The 17,794-nt window shown below is 47.6% G+C and overlaps 4 protein-coding genes across 4 annotated transcripts; 3 read left to right on the top strand and 1 right to left on the bottom strand.

The window, feature by feature from the left end:
• The first annotated feature begins 216 nt into the window (after positions 1 to 216).
• On the top strand, positions 217 to 2,191 carry LOC123070303 (cytochrome b561 domain-containing protein At4g18260). The gene is made up of 4 exons (XM_044493440.1): positions 217 to 823; positions 984 to 1,145; positions 1,246 to 1,394; positions 1,505 to 2,191. Exons 1-4 carry the CDS (start codon positions 680 to 682, stop codon positions 1,812 to 1,814), a joined length of 765 nt encoding a protein of 254 aa, XP_044349375.1. The 5' UTR covers positions 217 to 679; the 3' UTR covers positions 1,815 to 2,191.
• A 104-nt stretch (positions 2,192 to 2,295) lies between these two features.
• Positions 2,296 to 3,666, bottom strand: LOC123070304 (uncharacterized). The gene is made up of 3 exons (XM_044493441.1): positions 3,389 to 3,666; positions 2,829 to 2,897; positions 2,296 to 2,734 (listed from the first exon to the last, which is right to left on the bottom strand). Exons 1-3 carry the CDS (start codon positions 3,654 to 3,656, stop codon positions 2,424 to 2,426), a joined length of 648 nt encoding a protein of 215 aa, XP_044349376.1. The 5' UTR covers positions 3,657 to 3,666; the 3' UTR covers positions 2,296 to 2,423.
• A 7,319-nt stretch (positions 3,667 to 10,985) lies between these two features.
• On the top strand, positions 10,986 to 14,683 carry LOC123070302 (uncharacterized protein At4g18257). Its single transcript, XM_044493439.1, has 3 exons — positions 10,986 to 11,427; positions 12,882 to 13,193; positions 14,312 to 14,683. Exons 1-3 carry the CDS (start codon positions 11,081 to 11,083, stop codon positions 14,490 to 14,492), a joined length of 840 nt encoding a protein of 279 aa, XP_044349374.1. The 5' UTR covers positions 10,986 to 11,080; the 3' UTR covers positions 14,493 to 14,683.
• A 308-nt stretch (positions 14,684 to 14,991) lies between these two features.
• LOC123070301 (GDSL esterase/lipase At4g10955) lies at positions 14,992 to 16,570 on the top strand. The gene is made up of 2 exons (XM_044493438.1): positions 14,992 to 15,180; positions 15,306 to 16,570. The coding sequence occupies exons 1-2, from the start codon at positions 15,041 to 15,043 to the stop codon at positions 16,303 to 16,305; spliced, it is 1,140 nt and encodes a 379-aa protein (XP_044349373.1). The 5' UTR covers positions 14,992 to 15,040; the 3' UTR covers positions 16,306 to 16,570.
• The last annotated feature ends 1,224 nt before the right edge of the window (positions 16,571 to 17,794 follow it).

The following is a 17,794-nucleotide window of genomic DNA, read 5'->3' as shown; positions in this document are numbered from 1 at the left end:
TCTCGGCACAGAGAATTTGTGAAAAGAAATTGAGAAAAACCCGAGTGTTTACCAAACTGATTTCATTTGGGGTGGCTCAAATGACCGAAATATTGGAAGAAATTGTTAACCATGGCCCAGCGAGTTTAGTGGAGAAACAGTACTGCATTCAGTAGGACGGCACTCATCACTGGAGCACCAAAGATTTGGAGCCTGCTTTTTGCGTTTCAGCTGGAGACGCACCAACCAACAACCAAGAAGAGCAAGCAGTTCTCGCCGCACCACCACCAGCCACCGCACGGCAAAAGCCTCTCCTCCACTCTCCCTACCGTCCCTAACCTCACACCATCATCACACCACCACGAGTAGAGATGTAAAAGCTCGGCCGAAATGCGCCTCAAAAGCATCTCTTTCCCCCCTCTCATCTCCTCCCGGCATACTAATATATTTTGCAGGCCACCAATCAAAAGGGGAGCCTACCGTTGCTAACATCAAAATACCCCTGCATTGTGCAGAGAGGACTAGAAGGCGTCCGCCCGGCTCTGCTGACCAACCTCCACTTCAGAATTTCGGCTTCCAGTTCACGGGATTTTGGCCCTCCTCTTCTTCTCTCATTCTTCGTCGCTGGCATAGAATCTTGTCCCCATTCTCGTCGGTTTGTTTCTTGGGAGGAGGGATTGAATTGGCTAGCCTAGCAGAAATGCTGGTGTCCGGGAGAAGACGACTGCTCCTTCTGTACACAAGCTTTGTGGTTCTTTCGCTTCTCACGCTGCCGTCCGATGGCTCGTCGAATTCCACGGAGGAACTCAATCAAAGCCGCAACAAGACCGGGCATCCTCTCGAGGTAATCAGGGCGGTTTTCTTGCATCGAGTTTGTGGTTTTCTGATCACACGCACTCTAAGATACTTGGTTCTGGGTTACATTCGTTGGAGAACAAGGTCTTTCTTGGTTGTTTTCCTATTATTTAATACACTGCTAACAGCAACAAATCTCTTTCTTGCAGCTGACGCCTAGAACAGCATTTCAGCTCAAGCTACACGCATTGTTCCACTGGTCTTCTTTCGGTCTCTTGATGCCTGTAGGGATACTGCTGGTCAGAATGTCGAGCAAATCAAAAAGCGGCAGATGCAACAGAGTGCTCTTCTATTGCCATGTCATTTCTCAGGTTTGTATATCTTATATCCGAGAGATGTTTCTGTCTTCTTTTTTTTCCCATGTTTCATGGAGCATCAGATTCATTTTTTCATGCTCGACTGAATTTGCAGATCGCAGCTGTACTTCTTGCTACTGGCGGCGCGGCTCTGTCCTTGATGAACTTTGAGAACTCCTTCAGTAACAGTCACCAGAGAGTAGGATTGGCATTGTATGGATTCATGTGGCTTCAGCCAATCATCGGTTTCTTCAGACCAGAAAGGTGAGAAAAACTACTTTCCTGTAGCACCTTGCAAATTTTGCAACCTTTTCATGTTTCATACTACAAAGTTCATACCTGAACCTGAATCCCTTCTCTATCAATCTCTACAGAGGTGTCAAGGGAAGGAGCCTGTGGTTCTTCTTCCACTGGCTTCTCGGCATCGCAATTTGCGCCACTGGCATCGCAAACGTCTACTCTGGCCTCCGCACGTATCATGAGAGAACCGCCAAGAGCGTGAGCCTGTGGACCGGCCTCCTTACCGTTGAGATCTCCTTCCTAGCTTTTTTCTACCTCTTGATAGATAGGTGGAGCTATATGATCAAGCAAGGACGTCTCCCGGTCGAACAGCTAAGACCGAACGATAATCGCAGGACCTATCCTACAACTCTTCGGAAAGAGCTGGTTATGGTGCAAGAGTGAACTCTCCAAATAAGAGAAGACAGAAGACTGTGTGAAGATTGATGGATATTGTAAGGTCGGTCAAGGGGAGATGGTAAATGCTACTAAATCCTCTTGTAAATTGCTTGGTTTGACAAGTGTGCGTTTGAACAAGATTGTACAGCTTTTATACATGTGTTGAGGTTGCAGAGGATTGGAAGCTCTGGTGTTGTATCTTGAGAAGTGATTTTAGATCTTGTTTCAAGACACCATTTGAACAGTTTGTGGGAAGCAGTCAGATACATCATTACATTTCTGATCATCAGGGAAGAAGAAATGATCAGAAGTTTCAGAACTGTAGTTGAAATGCACCTGTAATCCTCATGTTCTCTATGCAACATTTCTTCAGGTTGTCAACATTTCACAGTGCTAATTCTTATTTTTTTACCCTCCTTGTTGAGTTTAATATGATGTTCCTTGTGGCTAATGGATAAAACATACGTATGCCATATCTGCTGCTTAATGGATAAAAACCTACATGCTCCATATACAAATTCAAACTATATATACAGACATACAATTCTCTGGCAGAGCCAAAGTGCCTTCATGTGTATGAAAAGGCCTGAAGATGACAACTAAAAGCTTCTTGATTCATGGCAAGAGCTGGACATAACCAGTTAAGATAGCGATAGCTAAAATGGCGATAGGCGGCACGAGGACGAATGCACCGACAGTCGCGAAGAAGACCGAGTCATTCCTCCCGCTAACCTTGGTGAGCATGGCTTGCCTCTTGATGTTCCTTCTCTGTGAGACGGTGAGGGTGTTGAGGGTCTTGAGGCCTTCCCTGAGCCTCTTGCCCAACGGGAGGGTGAATGTGAATTCGCCTCCCCTGTCACCGTACAGCGCTACCAGCTGTTCACGGATGGTGGTGAGCACACGGGTTTCCGTAGCGGTTTCATTCTCTGAGCATAAGGGGGTGTAATGCTGTTAGTTATCAATGAGAGAGGGGGTCAGGAACGTGAAGGAAGTATGGTGATTTTGTAGTATGGAAGGTACCGGTGCCATTAGGTGTGGAGGACGACGTCAGTTGCTCCAGGAGATCCAACTGTGTGCGTGCCGAAGAAACTTCAGAAGACGAGATGGCAGCGTCAGTAAACTGCTGATAACAACAACTGGTACCGTGGGAAGCTCAGAACAAGGATCCTAGCTAGACATGGGGAATGTACTGATTACTTCTGATTTTTGCTTTGGATTTGCTAAGTAGATGGATTTAAAGCCTCTGCAATCGAGCATAAATCGACAGAATCAGAGCATTGTGCCCACTATCTCAGTTAGATATCATCACAAACTACAGGATTTCTCAAGTCACATGGTACGAAACACGGTTATTTAGGTCAGAGAAATATGCACTCTCTTCATTTCAATCCTACCCAGCTTCCAGCCATCTTCGGGCAGAGTGACCGTATCGTTGTGCGACTCTGATTTCCTCACACGATTACACGGGTAACAGCAGCGATGGTACGAGGGTTACGGACTTACAAAGCCACCAGGTGCAGCAATCGAGTCAGCGACGAAACCTTGATGGGAGGGTTGGTTAGGGAGCTGACAGGCGGTACCTGAGACGCTTGGATCCTGTGTCGCGCCCTCGAATTCCTGGCGGGCAGCCCTGCAGCCGCCCAGCGATCTCGGCGCGGGCGAGACCGACGCCTTGAGGGGCACCCTTGCGCTCTTCACGGCCGCCGCGTCCACCGCCTGGAGCCTCGTGGCGGAGGAAGGGGAGAAGCTGCACGCCATGAACCGACCGACGCAGGTTTCGTGGCTCTTGTCCAGTTGGCCGAGTGGAGACAGAGAGATGGAAGAAGGGTTCGCCTTTCGTCTTGTCATTCGGCAAGGGCTGTGGTGGGAATTTTCCGCTTCGCGTTCCACCACAGAGGAAGCGACGCACGGCGCACCACACGTTCGAGCCTTCATGGTGGGCGGGCCCACAGAACAACATTCTGGAATCTTTTTTTTTTTGCATAGAACTATTGAGCTTTATTCAAACAAATGTGTTTGCCGGGCAGTCAGCCACTACTTATCAGGAAACTTGAAGTCTCAGAGAGCCAACTCTCGGTTACAGACACATTACATGCACGCTGAGCACACAGGTGTGCTAGACCGTTTGCGGATCTACTAACATGTTGGATTACAAAAAAGTGGAAATTATCCGCTAGCTCATCAATTTCAAAGAAAACTGGTGCCACAACAGAGCGGCTGTTATGTCGAGTGTTCCAGAGATTCACAATCTCCAGACTGTCGGTCTCCATTATCACGTTAGCATAACCTCTCAGGTTGGCGAAGATTACTCCATCCCATAGGGCTAGTGCCTCGGCGATCATAGGATCAGTGACCCCCAGATGGGGCTTGCACCAAGCACCCATCAGTGCTGTTTGGGAGTGGGCTACACCACCGGCGCCACTTTTCTGCTCCACGAATCGCACAACTGCATCGGTGTTGATTTTTACTTGATTCAGTTCAGGTGGCCGCCAGCCATGTCCCGGTAGCATTGCAGCTTGCTGCTTAGGTACATCAAGTAGAGCCAAAGTCTCTCTAGTGAGTTTGACGGACTTCACCGGATCAAACTTATCTCCATCATGCGACCATCTATTGCGGGAACTCCAAATGGACCACATAATGGTGATTATAGTTGCTCGTTCCTTGTCGGTGAACATAGACCCACATAAGATATCGCCAGCCCATGAAGAGGGCTGCAGTCGCGGTAGCTTGATATCCAGAACAGGACGCGCTTCGTCCCAGAACTGTCTAGCATGCGAACAATGAATTAATGCATGTCCAAGATCTTCTTCATGTGCTTGACAGAGTTTGCATAAACTGACATCTCGAATATGTCTATGATGCAATGTCTTCTCGTCAGGTAGGATGCCACGCATGACACGCCACCAGAAGACATGTACCTTGGGGACAACTTTGAGAGACCAAAGTGTCTTCCACATGTGTGTTTGATCCACTGAAGTTCCGGTGTCGGGCCCTTCGCCTAGAGCTTGGTGCTCGTTGCGATTCATCAAGGCTCGATGCGCTGATTTCACACTGTAGTTTCCAGATTTCTCATGTGCCCACGCAAGAAAGTCCTCGCCACCGCCTTGCCGAAGTGGTATATTCAGAATTGCATCGGCATCAGGTGTGGCAAATGTACCTCGGACTAAGTCTCGCTTCCAAGTCCAGTTCGTGTTATCGATCAGATTGCTCACCCGTTCAACACTAGTGTTCGCTGGCTTGAGGATCGGTGATCGGGTAACAGTGGTTGGGATCCATTTGTCGGTCCAGGCATTGATAGTTGAGCCATCACCAACACGCTGAACCACTCCCACCTCAAGGGCTTCCCGCCCGGCAATGATGGCACGCCATATGGCCGATGCCGAGTGTGGCACTTGGGCCTGGATAAAATCACTATCGGGGAAGTACCTCCCCTTCAAAACTCTGGCGCATAGTGAATTGGGCTTGGTCATGAACCTCCACCCATGTTTTTCCAATAGTGCTAAGTTAAGTAGATGGTAATCACGAAATCCCATACCTCCTTTGCATTTTGGTACCGTGAGATTTTTCCATGATATCCAATGAAGAGATCTTCTGTCAATCGAGCTGCTCCACCAGCACTTAGCCATACTGGAAGTCAGGCTTTTGCATACCTTTTTTGTAAGTAGGAAACAACTCATACTGAACGTTGGGATGGCTTGAACTATGGATTTCAAAAGTGTTTCCCTCCCTGCGCACGCAAAGAGCCTTTCAGACCACCCTTGCATCCTGCCTCTTGATCGGTCACAAATGTGATCAAAGGTCCCGCTAGTAATTCTGCCCACTGTCGTGGGAAGGCCGAGGTACCTCTCGCTAAAAGCTTCAACATTAACCCCCAGAATATGTTTTAGAGCTTGCCTGGTGATATGTGAAGTGTTCGGGCTGAAGTAGATGGCACTTTTGTCACGATTCACACACTGCCCGGACGCCTCCCCATATATCCGCAATATATCATTCAGTCGCTGCACACTTGCCGCATCAGCACTGAGGAAAATCAAGCAGTCATCTGCAAAAAGGAGATGGCTTATCCATGGCGATCAAAAGCTTACTCTGACGCCTCTGTCAATGTTGCCACCATAGTATTTCAAGAGAGAGGAAAAACCTTCAGCGCACAATAGAAATAAGAATGGTGAAACCGGACAGCCCTGCCTGAGGCCTCTCGAGGGAGTGAAGTATGGTTGTAGCTCTCCATTTACTCGAACCGAGAAGCGCACAGACGTAACACATTTCATGATTAACCTGACAAGTGCATTACTAAAGCCGAGCCTGAGAAGAATGGCCTCGAGATAGTGCCACTCCACGCGATCGTATGCTTTCATCATATCCAACTTTAGTGCACATGCAGTATTCCTTCCCTTCTTCCTTCTTTGCAAAGTGTGAACACTTTCGAAAGCAACCAAAACGTTGTCAGTGATCAAGCGGCCAGGAACAAAGGCGCTTTGTTCCTCGCTGATAATATCATCCATATAGCATCGTAAACGGTTAGCAATCGCCTTAGCCACGATCTTGTACAAAACTGGGCATAATGCTATAGGACGGAATTGAGATATCATCTGTGGGTGTCGTACCTTTGGTATAAGAGTTATGGACGTGTCATTTAAACCCAGGAGATCCCCCACCATTCAAAAAGCCAAGCACTGCATCTGTCACATCGTTTTTCAAAAGCTGCCAGTGCCTTTGAAAGAATCCCGCTGTGTATCCATCGACTGCGGGAGCCTTGGATGGGGCCATTTGGAAAAGTGCATCGTGTACCTCCTTTGCATCAAATGGCCGATCGAACGACTGATTCATCTCCGGTGTCACCTTCTCAGGAACATGATCCAACAGCTCACTCATGTCAAAAACCCCTTTCGAGGTGTAGAGATTCTAGTAGAATGACTGTATTTCCATTTTGTCTTCCTCATGATCAGCACACACCGAACCGTCAACTAGTCTCAACCCGATTATTCTGTTCATGCGCTGACGTTGTTTGGCTTGTGCTTGAAAATACCCTGTGTTGCGATCTCCCTCTCGCAACCAACTTACTCTGGACCGCTGCCTCAACCAAATTTCCTCTTGTTTAAGTGCTTCTTGAAGCTTAGCAGCGATCCGTTTCTCCTCCTCAGAAGGGCCTCGCCCAATAGACTGTTCCCTTATCTTCTCCAACTTCTTCTGAAGCTGTCTCACGTTGCGCGAGAGGCAGCCAAACTCACGCACCCCCATGGCTCCAACGTGCGCTGGAGTGCCCCCAGCGAATTTGCTATGCCTTGAAGGCCCGGGTTGCGGGTTTGTTTCAGCCAAGTTTTCGTGACAAGATCCTCATAATCCATATGGGTCTGCCAAACGTTTTCATATCTAAATTGTTTCTGTCGACGTGCACCATGATCATGCGGCTTGTCTCGAATCTCAGCTATCACGAAACAATGGTCAGACTCAACCGCACTAATGTGGCGCACTCGAATTGATTCATAACGCTGCCTGAAGGCTTCGTTTGCAAATGCTCTATCAAGCCTTGCCTTCACGTTATCACCTCTAGATTGTCTGTTATCCCATGTATAGGGTAGTCCAGACCAACCTAAATCTTGGAAACCTATTTCGTCAACAACATCTCTGAATGTGCGCATTTGCCATTCCGGTCTGGCAGCTCGACTGAAATGTTCATCGCCGTACAGAGTCTCGTTGAAGTCACCCATGCACAACCAACTAGAATGTTGCAGTGCATGCAAAGTTCTGAGGAACCGCCAGCTATGGTGGTTGTTCTCCACTCTAGGCGCTCCATAGAATCCTGTGAATCTCCACTCCATGGAGTTTGTATCTTTCATCCGCACCATCGCATCGATATGGCCGGAACTAAAGTTTTTCAATTGTACTTCATAGTCCTTAAACCAAAAGAGGCCAATACCTCCTCTCAGTCCTTCACTATCCACCGAAAACATCCTACGAAACCCAATTGGTGCCGTAGATCTTCAACTCGCTTTGCCTTGATTTTGGTTTCCATTACGAATAGCAGGGCAGGAACTTCTTGCTTCACAATGCTGCGAAGCTCACGAACTGCCTCGGGGTTCCCAAGCCCCCGGCAGTTCCAGCTCATGCAGTTCATTGGGATCGGCAGGGCTGCGCCGCAACCTCCGCCGAATTCTCAGGTGTAGGTCTCTTTTTCTTTGCATCTCTCTCACTGTCATTGTCAGACAACTCTTGGCCTTCTCCTCCCAATGGAGTTCCTTCGCGGATGACGTTGCTCGATGGATTGTTTCCATCAGTTAGGAGAAGCTGACGGCTTGCAACTGGCCGGTAAACCTGTTTTGGTACCTCCTTCTTTTTGTTAGAATGTGGCTTGTTCTTTATAGGGGAGGTCACTTCAACCTGTTCCTTGCCTGCATTGGAAGAGTTCCTTGATTCCCTCTGGCTGCTCGTACGTGTATTCTGATCCTTAGACGAGCTCTCGCCAGATACATGTTTCTTCTTCTCTTCAGGTGCTCTGAGTTTGGGGCCGAACTGTAGCTCCCCGTTTTCATCTCTCGGTCCCGGGCTGGGGCAAAACAAATCTGCATGCCCTAGACGGCCGCAAAGAGAAGCAAAAGTGTGGCACTTGTTCATACTGGATATCATATAGATCAGTTTTGCCTCTCTTGGCCGAAGTTATCAAGATCCACCTCCTTCGTGGTTTCTTGACCTCAATGGAAACCCTAGCACGCATGTATCCACCTACATGATCAAACTGGACGGAGGTAGCATCCTTGTCAATCTGCTGTGCGATTAGTTTCCCCCATGTCTCATTACGTAGGTTGTATGGGAGGTTGGGAACCCTAGCCCATAAACTAAGTCGATCGAACTGCACCTCATCGGGCCGCATGCAGTCCTTGAACTCTGCCAGGATCACCGCGTTCTTGCTGATATGCCATGGAGATCCATCCCAAATCCTATCGCGACCTCGCGGGGATTCAAATTCTGCCACAAAGGTATTCTCTCCCATAGATCGGAATTGGAGTCCTCTAGGGTTTCCCCAAGCCGGCCGAAGCGCATTGGTTATGGTCTGGATGTGAAGGAGGTGATGATGCAAAACCCTACCCGCCAACAGCCACTTCTTCGGATTGCCTTCGTCCATGTCGTTGACCACCAGCGGAGTCGCTTCCTCACCGGTGATCCCAAGTTTTCCAAGTTCCTCTTCGAGCTGACCCCTAGCCGTCCGGGGGGAGGCCGGGTCCGCAGCCCGACTATCGCCGCGAGCAGGTGTTGCCATCTCCACGCGGAATCTCCGGTGCGCACCGCCGATTTAGTCCCGCGTGCGCCGTCAAGTTCGCCGAAACCCTAATCGCCAGAGCTGTTTAGGTTTTCGCGAAAAAACTCATGTGGTTTCAACATTCTGGAATCTGCTCACTTCGAGTTGCAAGCCTTTGGAGAGGGAGCGGCACTGCCTCGCATGTAGGTTGGGCTCCGATATAGCTGCCCTATTTATTTTTTTTAAAACAAAGGCAAAAGCTTTGCCTCATTCATTGATTAAGAAGAGAGTTGTCTGGTTAATTTACGAAAAACTGGGCGAAAACCGTTACATGCTTGGCCCTGAAGGACAACCAAGGCACAATCTCATGATACAAGCGGACTACTCCCAAATCATAAGACCACAAGACCTCAAAGAAAGACAGACAAACTTCCCCATCACGCCACCCCTATTTTAGGGTAGTAGCTTTTGAAGATACTTGGGGGACAACTGATGAATCATAAAAATTGAACGTTGCTATACACACGAGAGTGCGCACCAGGATTTTGGACGATCCTATCGATCAAACCATACATGTGTGGTACTACTATGCAGCGCACCGCTGGATCAAGCATCGTCCACTAATCATGCAATAAGCATCGGTTGCACAGTAGTAAAATATGGTAGCAGGCGATAACCACGTGGCACATGTGGTAAACAATCCAAACAATTCAAAAAAAAACATACAGCAGGCGGGCGACTGCCGCAAATCCAAAACGGGTCGCAACCCTCTTCACGGCCGCCTGCTACCGCTAGCCGCCCCAAATCTGGTACCCGCAACACCCCACCGCACCCGCCGGGCAGCCGAAATTGCATTGCCGCCGTCGGAATCCAATCGTCCCTTGAGATTTCATAAATTACAGAATGTGCTTTTGGAAATCACATAATACAAAAGTTATGAAACGCCAACGTCCCTTGAGATTTCATAAATTATGGAACGTGCTTTTGAAAATCACATAATACAAAAGTTTAGGTAGGGATGTGATTCCAGAATATTCAGAAGAACTTGCAAAATATTGCAACCACTTTTTGATTTTTAGCATGCTTCACCTTCAAAACATCGGTATTTTTGCGGGGGGAAAATAAATTTAAAAAATCAATATTTTAACTAGGTCTTCTCCAGCTTTAAGATTATTTAACGCCGCATTTCCACCCACTAACATCAAAGGTTTGGATAAAAAGAAGACAAAAACGATAGCCCCCAGAGATAATCCTGGTCTCATGCCTTCTAATCCAGTTGTTATGGATGGGGATGGTGAGGCGCAATGGCTGCTCGAGAATAGGTGATGGTGTTGGAGGAGGAGGAAGTAGACAACCCTAACTGTTACCCCTCCGTTCGGAAATACTTGTCATCAAAATAAATAAAAGGGAATGTATCTAGATGTATTCTAGTTCTAGATACATCCCTTTTTATCCATTTTGATAACAAATATTTTCAAACGAAGGGAGTACAAGGGAGAGCAGTGAGCGCACAAGTAGGAAATGTCAAGCGTCATCGAAAAACACGTGCCTTGTCTTGTTTAGCGCCAGAGGAAGATTTTTTGTGTATTATCGGCTCTTCGATTTCATGTGATTATGCCAGATGTCATACATTACTTAACAATACTGTTTTTGACATGCTATGCATATGTAAAAAAAATGTTCAGGATGCTTCGTACTTTTTATGAACATAATATATTTGGGTCCTTTTTTTTAAAAAATAGACCAGAGTTATTATTCCTCAAATCAAAAGAAAAAAAAAAGAACCAGAGTTATACACGTCACGCATGGCGCGAAGATTCACCCCCCCCCCCCCACCCCAATTTTTTTTTTAGTAATGATTCACCCAATTTGGCTCACGCGAGTTCATGGACTTTTTGACTTCAGCCCAAAGGCCGAAGCCGCCAGCCCAGCGCACACTTCCCCTCCCCCTCCCCTCTCCTCCCCAATCCCCCCTCTTCCATCCCCCGACAGACCAATTTCTTCCCAAATCGCCACGGCCACGGCCACGGCCACCGCCATGATGTCCTCACCAGCAGATACCGCGCCGTCATCCTCCTCCGCGGCCGCACCGGCTCAGCATCCGCAGCCACCGGCGCAGCAGGATGGTCAGAAGGAACGGCGGATGGAGTCGCTCGGGTGGCTGACGGAGTCCACGGTGATGCCGAAGAAGCACAAGGCCATCGAGGGTGTCGGCGCGGCATCCATACTCGACCTCAAGGCCCAGCTCTACCGCACTCAGGAGGAAGCCCGCAATTCCACTGCCGCTGACGCTGCCTCCAGCGAGTTCCGCCGCGCCAAGAAACGCTCCGGCCCCGCCGATCCCCTCGGCGCCAAGAACTCAGGCGTAGACGCACGTGCCCACAAGTACGTCCACAATTATCCTTATGGCATTTCTTCTGCGTGATGTAGCCTGGCTATTTTTTGTGCTAGTTTTGAGGGGAATTACCGAATCAATCCTATGGCTTACCGTTTGTTAAGGTATTAGATTCCCATATCGATCCTCTGCACTAAGAGCGGAGACTAAGTAGACGTGATCTCTATCTGTTAAATAGCCCAATATGGACTTTCAACATGGATCATCTTTAGGGCAGTGCAAACTACAAAAGCAGGTGTACATAGGTAGAGTTAGCTGTTTCTCTTCTACTCCTTGTCGATCTAGAGGAAACACTAGAGGCAACTAACATAATGGACTGCTTAACGTGGCGATCAACATTGGATTTTATGTGTGCGGGCTGTTTCTGTTGCTTGGTTGTAACAATTGCAATGCACGAATTAATGAATAAAGCTGTGAATTATGCACACAGTAGACAAGTTAAGATAACAGCACTTATATGAATCAATCTTACTAGAAAATTGTATGTAGTAAAATTTTCCAGCTATTGCAACCAGGCAACACAGATAGTTCACGGAAGATAATATTCACTGTTGATCATGACATTTTCTTATTCCATTTAAGAATTAAGTACTACTAATGGACAATTTAAGAGATAACTCTTGTTTTCCTATTCTCTCCGCCTGATATGGAGGGTTGCAAGAGATAATAGCTGACTATATCTTTGACATGCCCTTACCTATGGTTGGTTGCGTGACCTGTGTTAGGAAATTACTTGGCTGTATAGGGCATTAGATGTTTGTTACTCTAATATGAGGACTGAATTATAACTGCATAAGCTCAATCTCTCTGTGCGGATGCACAACACCATTTTATGTGCTTTGCCAAGCCTAGTTTGTGTTACCCTTGTGCTATACAAGGTAGGAAGCCAGAGCTTCTCTAGGTTAATAATGGGTACTGGTTCACACTCGCAATTATTTTAGAAGGTGGTTCATATTCGCTATTCTTAACATGCTAATTTCTTGAGTGAAATGACAAAACGTAAGTGTTTGCTTAGTGGTTGTACTGCCGGTAATTAAAGGAGTGAACTGTTACATGTGCTTGTACGTTGTGCGGTATTCTGCGATAACACGATTTTGCTTTTCCTAGCAACAAACATTGAAAATTAACAATGGATCTAATTGAAAGGAGATGCCTACTAAACCATCATTTGATTTTTCTTTTCTCAGTTTCCAAGAAAATGTCATCCTGGCCACAGTTGCTCTTGTACCATGAGTATACCATAGAATTACCATTCAATATAAAGCTATTTGTTCTGCTTTTCGTGTGGCATTTCTAAGCATCTTGATTTCACTCTATCAGCATGTCATTGTTTTTCTTGTTCTATCATTTTCACATTTTGGCACCTTTTTCATTTTGCTCTTGTCATCTTGTGCATGCTCTTGGTGTTTACTAATGTCTCTGTAATATTTCTTTTTTTCAACAGAGATAAGCTGGAGCTGAAAGCTGTGAAAGATGGTACTGCATGTTATTCTGCCCTAGAAAAGAAGGCTGAGCTGTATGAGAAATTATCCAGGGGTGAGCTACCTGATGAAGAAGACCAGGAGAAATATTGCGTTGATTTCTTCCAGAAAAGTTTTCATCAAGTCAGCGAGCGCCGGCAGCCAGAGACTGCTACTGCGTCTGAGCATGTAGAACAAGAAAATGAGAGTGTCGATTCTATGCCAAATCCCAAGCCAATGGGCCTTGGACGAACTGGTACAACAGTTGACCAAGATGAGCACAAACGCTTTGTCAGGTACTGTTTTCTTTGGGCAGTTGCTGCATTGATCCACTGAACTTCTGTGCCAGTCCTTGAGAAGTCAAAGTAGAAATTGCTCTATGGCAGATGCATAACAAAATTGGAACTGGCGGTTCCAACACTTGTAATCATTTGACGCTTGCATAAACCACTGAACATAAATTGGGCTCCCAGTTGCAGTATCCATTACATGCCTTTTAGTGCTGGTATATTGTGCATGATCACTTCTCTTAGCATGCCATGCCCATGTAGACATAGATCACGTGTTGCACCCCATAACAACAGAGTCATGCCCCTAACAAAGCACATTGTTAACTAGTAGTTTCTTTCTGTGAGTACTACCATTTGTAAATCTGTACAAGCTGTGTTCAGCTGCTTCATGTACAGACTAACTGTAGATATAGTTTACAAGGTACCACAACTGTTTTGTAGTATGAGGAGCATTGCACGTCGTTGTGTTAGGTGGGATTACAAAACTACACTCTGAATTCTCGATGTTCTCATGTTCCCTTTACATTTGTGATATCCTTTCTATCCAAGTAAATACTTGAACTAAATGTTTTTAGCATGAGCTGCATTACTTTGGTTTTATTTGTCATAAATATTTCCTCAATTTACTGATCTAATTAAAATGTGCCTTGGTATAACTTACAAGTAGTAGTTTAGTAGAGCACTCTTATCTGGTGAAGCACTTATATATGACACAATTAGTCGTACAAACTTTCCGTGCACGTTAAACTGTAACGCTTGGGGAATGTGGCCTTGTATGGAGAGACAGGGATACTGATACCCCAGGAGATGTGCAAAGGTTGAGACCATAGTGTGAATCCAGCTAACCGTAGTCGTGTGATAAGGAGAGGCACCTCATTGATAATAAACTAGAAAGATTTTCCATGGTCCATGTTGCTCCAGCCTCCATGCATTCTCTTGAGTGGGAATGACAGTATTACAGTGTTACTAGATTCAAATTTAAAACTGATGCTTTGTAGATCCCTTGGTTGCATACTATCACTACCAGATGGTACCAATGAATTTGCAGCCTGAACGATTTTGTCTCCCTCTGAGAATAATATTTCTCAGGTCTTTGACTAACTTGCACCATGGCATGTCTGCAGGGAGGTTCACGACGAAGTAAGTCAAGCAAGGCAGAAGGCTTCAACGATGAAACACCGGCGACAAGAGCAGGAGTCGGCTCGTAGAGAGAAACTCAGGCAAGCTTTCCTCAAGAAGCGCCTTGATAAGTTGATGGCTGAAAAGCAGGCATCTTCGGCCAGTGATGACCAACCAGTTAGCTAGTCGAGGTTTTGTATGTCTTGCACTTGTGCCCAGGTGGCAGTTGTTGTAGTTCATGCGATCACGGTTCATGCAACTGCAAATGAGAAGATTTGTCTTGTTTGTGATTCCCTTGATCTGGCGAAATCAAATTCAGAAAATGGTCTTTGCATGTACAGTCACGCAATGTAGAGGTAATTTGAATCTTACACTGACGAGGTGTCTTGATCCTCGACTGATTTGCTGGGCGTTGGGCAGATTCCTGCAACCTTTTTTTTTCTGCTTTTAGATGCTTCTCGTCGAGGCCGAGCATATGACTGCCATCTCCATCTTAAGTTGGCGAATCGTGTGCGCCCAACTCTGGCTGTAATCCACCAGTTCTAATTCAGCATGGTACAGAGAGGAGAAAGAAGCATGTTCCATGCTACTCTGGTTGGATGATGGAATAAAGACCGATGATAAAAAGTTTCGCCGCGCTTTCCGTGATTCTTTTCAGCTTGAAACAAACTATTCTCGCGGAAGCTTAAAGGCAGCACTGCGTGGCTCGCGACTTGACGGTGGAGGAACGATCAATGGCCAAGCCGGCTCCGACTAAGAACGCCGGCGACGCAGCAACGGCGGTGGTGCCAGTGCCGAGTCCGTTCGAGTACCATGTCTATGGCCCCCGCAAGCTGTCCTTCACCAGCTGGAGAGATCTTCTTAGCTCAAGCTGGTCAGTGCTCCGTAATCCGTATGCGTTTGTTACACCTGGACGAGTGCATGATTTGCATTGCACATTCGCGTAGCTTCACCCGAAAAAAAAAGCTTTACCGGGAGTTGTTGCGATGGTTGATGCAGGAAGAACCCTGACTACCGGCGGATGGTGATCGCGTGCTTCATCCAGGGGGCGTACCTGCTGGAGCTGGACCGGCAGGAGAAGCGGGACGAGCGCACCAGCCTCGCGCCGCAGTGGTGGCGCCCGTTCAAGTACAGGCTGGTCCAGGCGCTCGTCGACGAGCGCGACGGCTCCATCTACGGCGCCGTCCTCGAGTGGGACCGCCAGGCCGCGCTCTCGGACTACATCCCGTTCCGGCCCACCCGCGCGCCCGCCGCCGTCGTGGCGCTGCGCGGCACGCTGCTCAAGGCGCCCACGTTCCGCCGCGACGTCGTCGACGACCTCCGCTTCCTGGCCTGGGACAGCCTCAAGGGCTCCGTGCGCTTCGCCGGCGCGCTGGCGGCGCTGCGGGCGGCCGCGCGCAAGTTCGGCGTCGCCAACGTGTGCGTGGGCGGGCACTCGCTGGGCGCCGGGTTCGCGCTGCAGGTGGGCAAGGCGCTGGCCAAGGAGGGCGTCTTCGTGGAGTGCCACGTGTTCAACCCGCCGTCCGTGTCGCTGGTCATGAGCCTCAAGGGCTTCGCCGAGACGGCCGGCGAGCTGTGGGGCCGCGTGCGCGCTTGGATACCCTACATGGGCACCCAAGCCGGCGGGGACGCGGGCGGCGGCAGCAACAGCGAGAGCGAGGCCAAGGCGTCGCTGGCGCGCGCCGGGATGGCCAAGTGGCTGCCGCACCTCTACATTAACACCAACGACTACATCTGCTGCTACTACAGCGACGCCGCGAGCGGGACGGCCACCGTGGCCGTCGGCAGCGGGGGCGGGAGCGGCACTAGCAAGGCCGGCGTGGCGAGGATGGTGGTTGTTTCCAAGGGGCCGAGCAAGTTCCTGGCCGCGCACGGGCTGGAGCAGTGGTGGGCTGACGATGTCGAGCTGCAGGTGGCGCTCAACCACAGCAAACTCGTCGACCGCCAGCTCAGGTCGCTCTACGCCCCGCCACCAGCCGCACCAGCCGCTCGGAGTTAGGCACGTGTGCCATGGTACTATTGACTTATTATCATTGTTTTTTTTTTCGTTGAATGGTTATTGCCATTGTTGCTGTTCATGTTGGGTCCTTGCGGCTGGGGTTAATGATGTGCCCAATTCTTTTTTTACAGACCCAATTTGACATATTGGTTTATACCCTCCCCGTCCCATAATATAAGATGTTTTTGCAGGCTATATTAACTTGCAAAATTGTGGAACGGAAGAAGTACTAAATAAAACAGATCTTGTCGAAGTCGTCTCTAAATTGCATTGTGTTCCACCACTGACTGTAGAAAAAAAAGTGGGCAAGACCAAATCCACTCGCATAAGCTGCACTAATATTAAAGATTGTAAATAAGTGGGATCACATTTCTTTGATCGCGGATGAATAGTTATTGAAGATTAAAAACAAAGGCTTATGGTTTGAATCTAATTAGCAGGTGCACCCCGAGTTTCTTGAGAGGGTGGAGACACAACATGGAACTCACATGTAGCTACTATAGATAATCTGAGAAGATTTTTGCTGAAGTTAGGAAAGTAACATACAACTTAAAGTGTGGAGTGCTAACATCAAAAGGACCTTAGGAAATCTAATCTTTCTCTAGTGACCAATATGGCAGGAAATGTTTCATCAAAAGGGCTTCCTTTCATATCTATGACGAGGAAGATTTTAGTTTCGCATAACAGGTCCGGTGAAAGGTGATTGTTGCAGGGTTGTCAACTCTAAATTTTTCCATTGAATGGCAAATGGGAAAAGGGGGGACGGGGATAGTATGTACACTTTTAAACATGGTCTGATGTTCTGATGGGCACTGATCAAATCCTCTAAAATGCTACTGACCATTTGACTTATTATGAAAGCTTTGTTTGGCGAGAAGGAGGCCATATGAATCTAGAGAATGATATGGACCTGAAGAATGTTTATCAGAAGATGGTAACAAAGATTTGGATAGACCCTTTGCCAGGAAGTGACCAAGTTTACTATTGATAGCATGGCTCTTGGACCTGATGGAATTCCTATAGAGTTCTTATCAGTACTCAAACATGACGTGCTGACTCCTTATGATTTCTACGTGCACAAGTTGGATCTACGCCAAATAATTAACTCTGGGGCTCTAAATCTACTACCTAAAATTGATGATGCTGAAACCATCTAGTTGCCGAGAAGAAGTGGTTCTATACCTTCTGGTGACACACATAAAAGGTGTTTCAAGCCATATTCGCTCATACGCGCATGGTATGAAGGGCCCATGGCGAGGCTAACAATTTCCTTAAGTGTGCCACCCCTGGTTTCCTTATGAGGGACCACGCGACTACCAAAGGTGAAGGAGTGTGACGCCCCCGATTCAATCGTACACTAATCATGCACGCAAACGTGTACGATCAAGATCAGGGACTCACGGGAAGATATCACAACACAATTCTAAAAACATAATTAAGTCATACAAGCATCATAATACAAGCCAGGGGCCTCGAGGGCTCGAATACA

The sequence above is a fragment of the Triticum aestivum genome, chromosome 3B, assembly GCF_018294505.1.
Source record: "Triticum aestivum cultivar Chinese Spring chromosome 3B, IWGSC CS RefSeq v2.1, whole genome shotgun sequence".
NCBI lineage: Eukaryota > Viridiplantae > Streptophyta > Magnoliopsida > Poales > Poaceae > Triticum > Triticum aestivum.
This window is presented reverse-complemented; position numbering and strand designations above follow the sequence as displayed.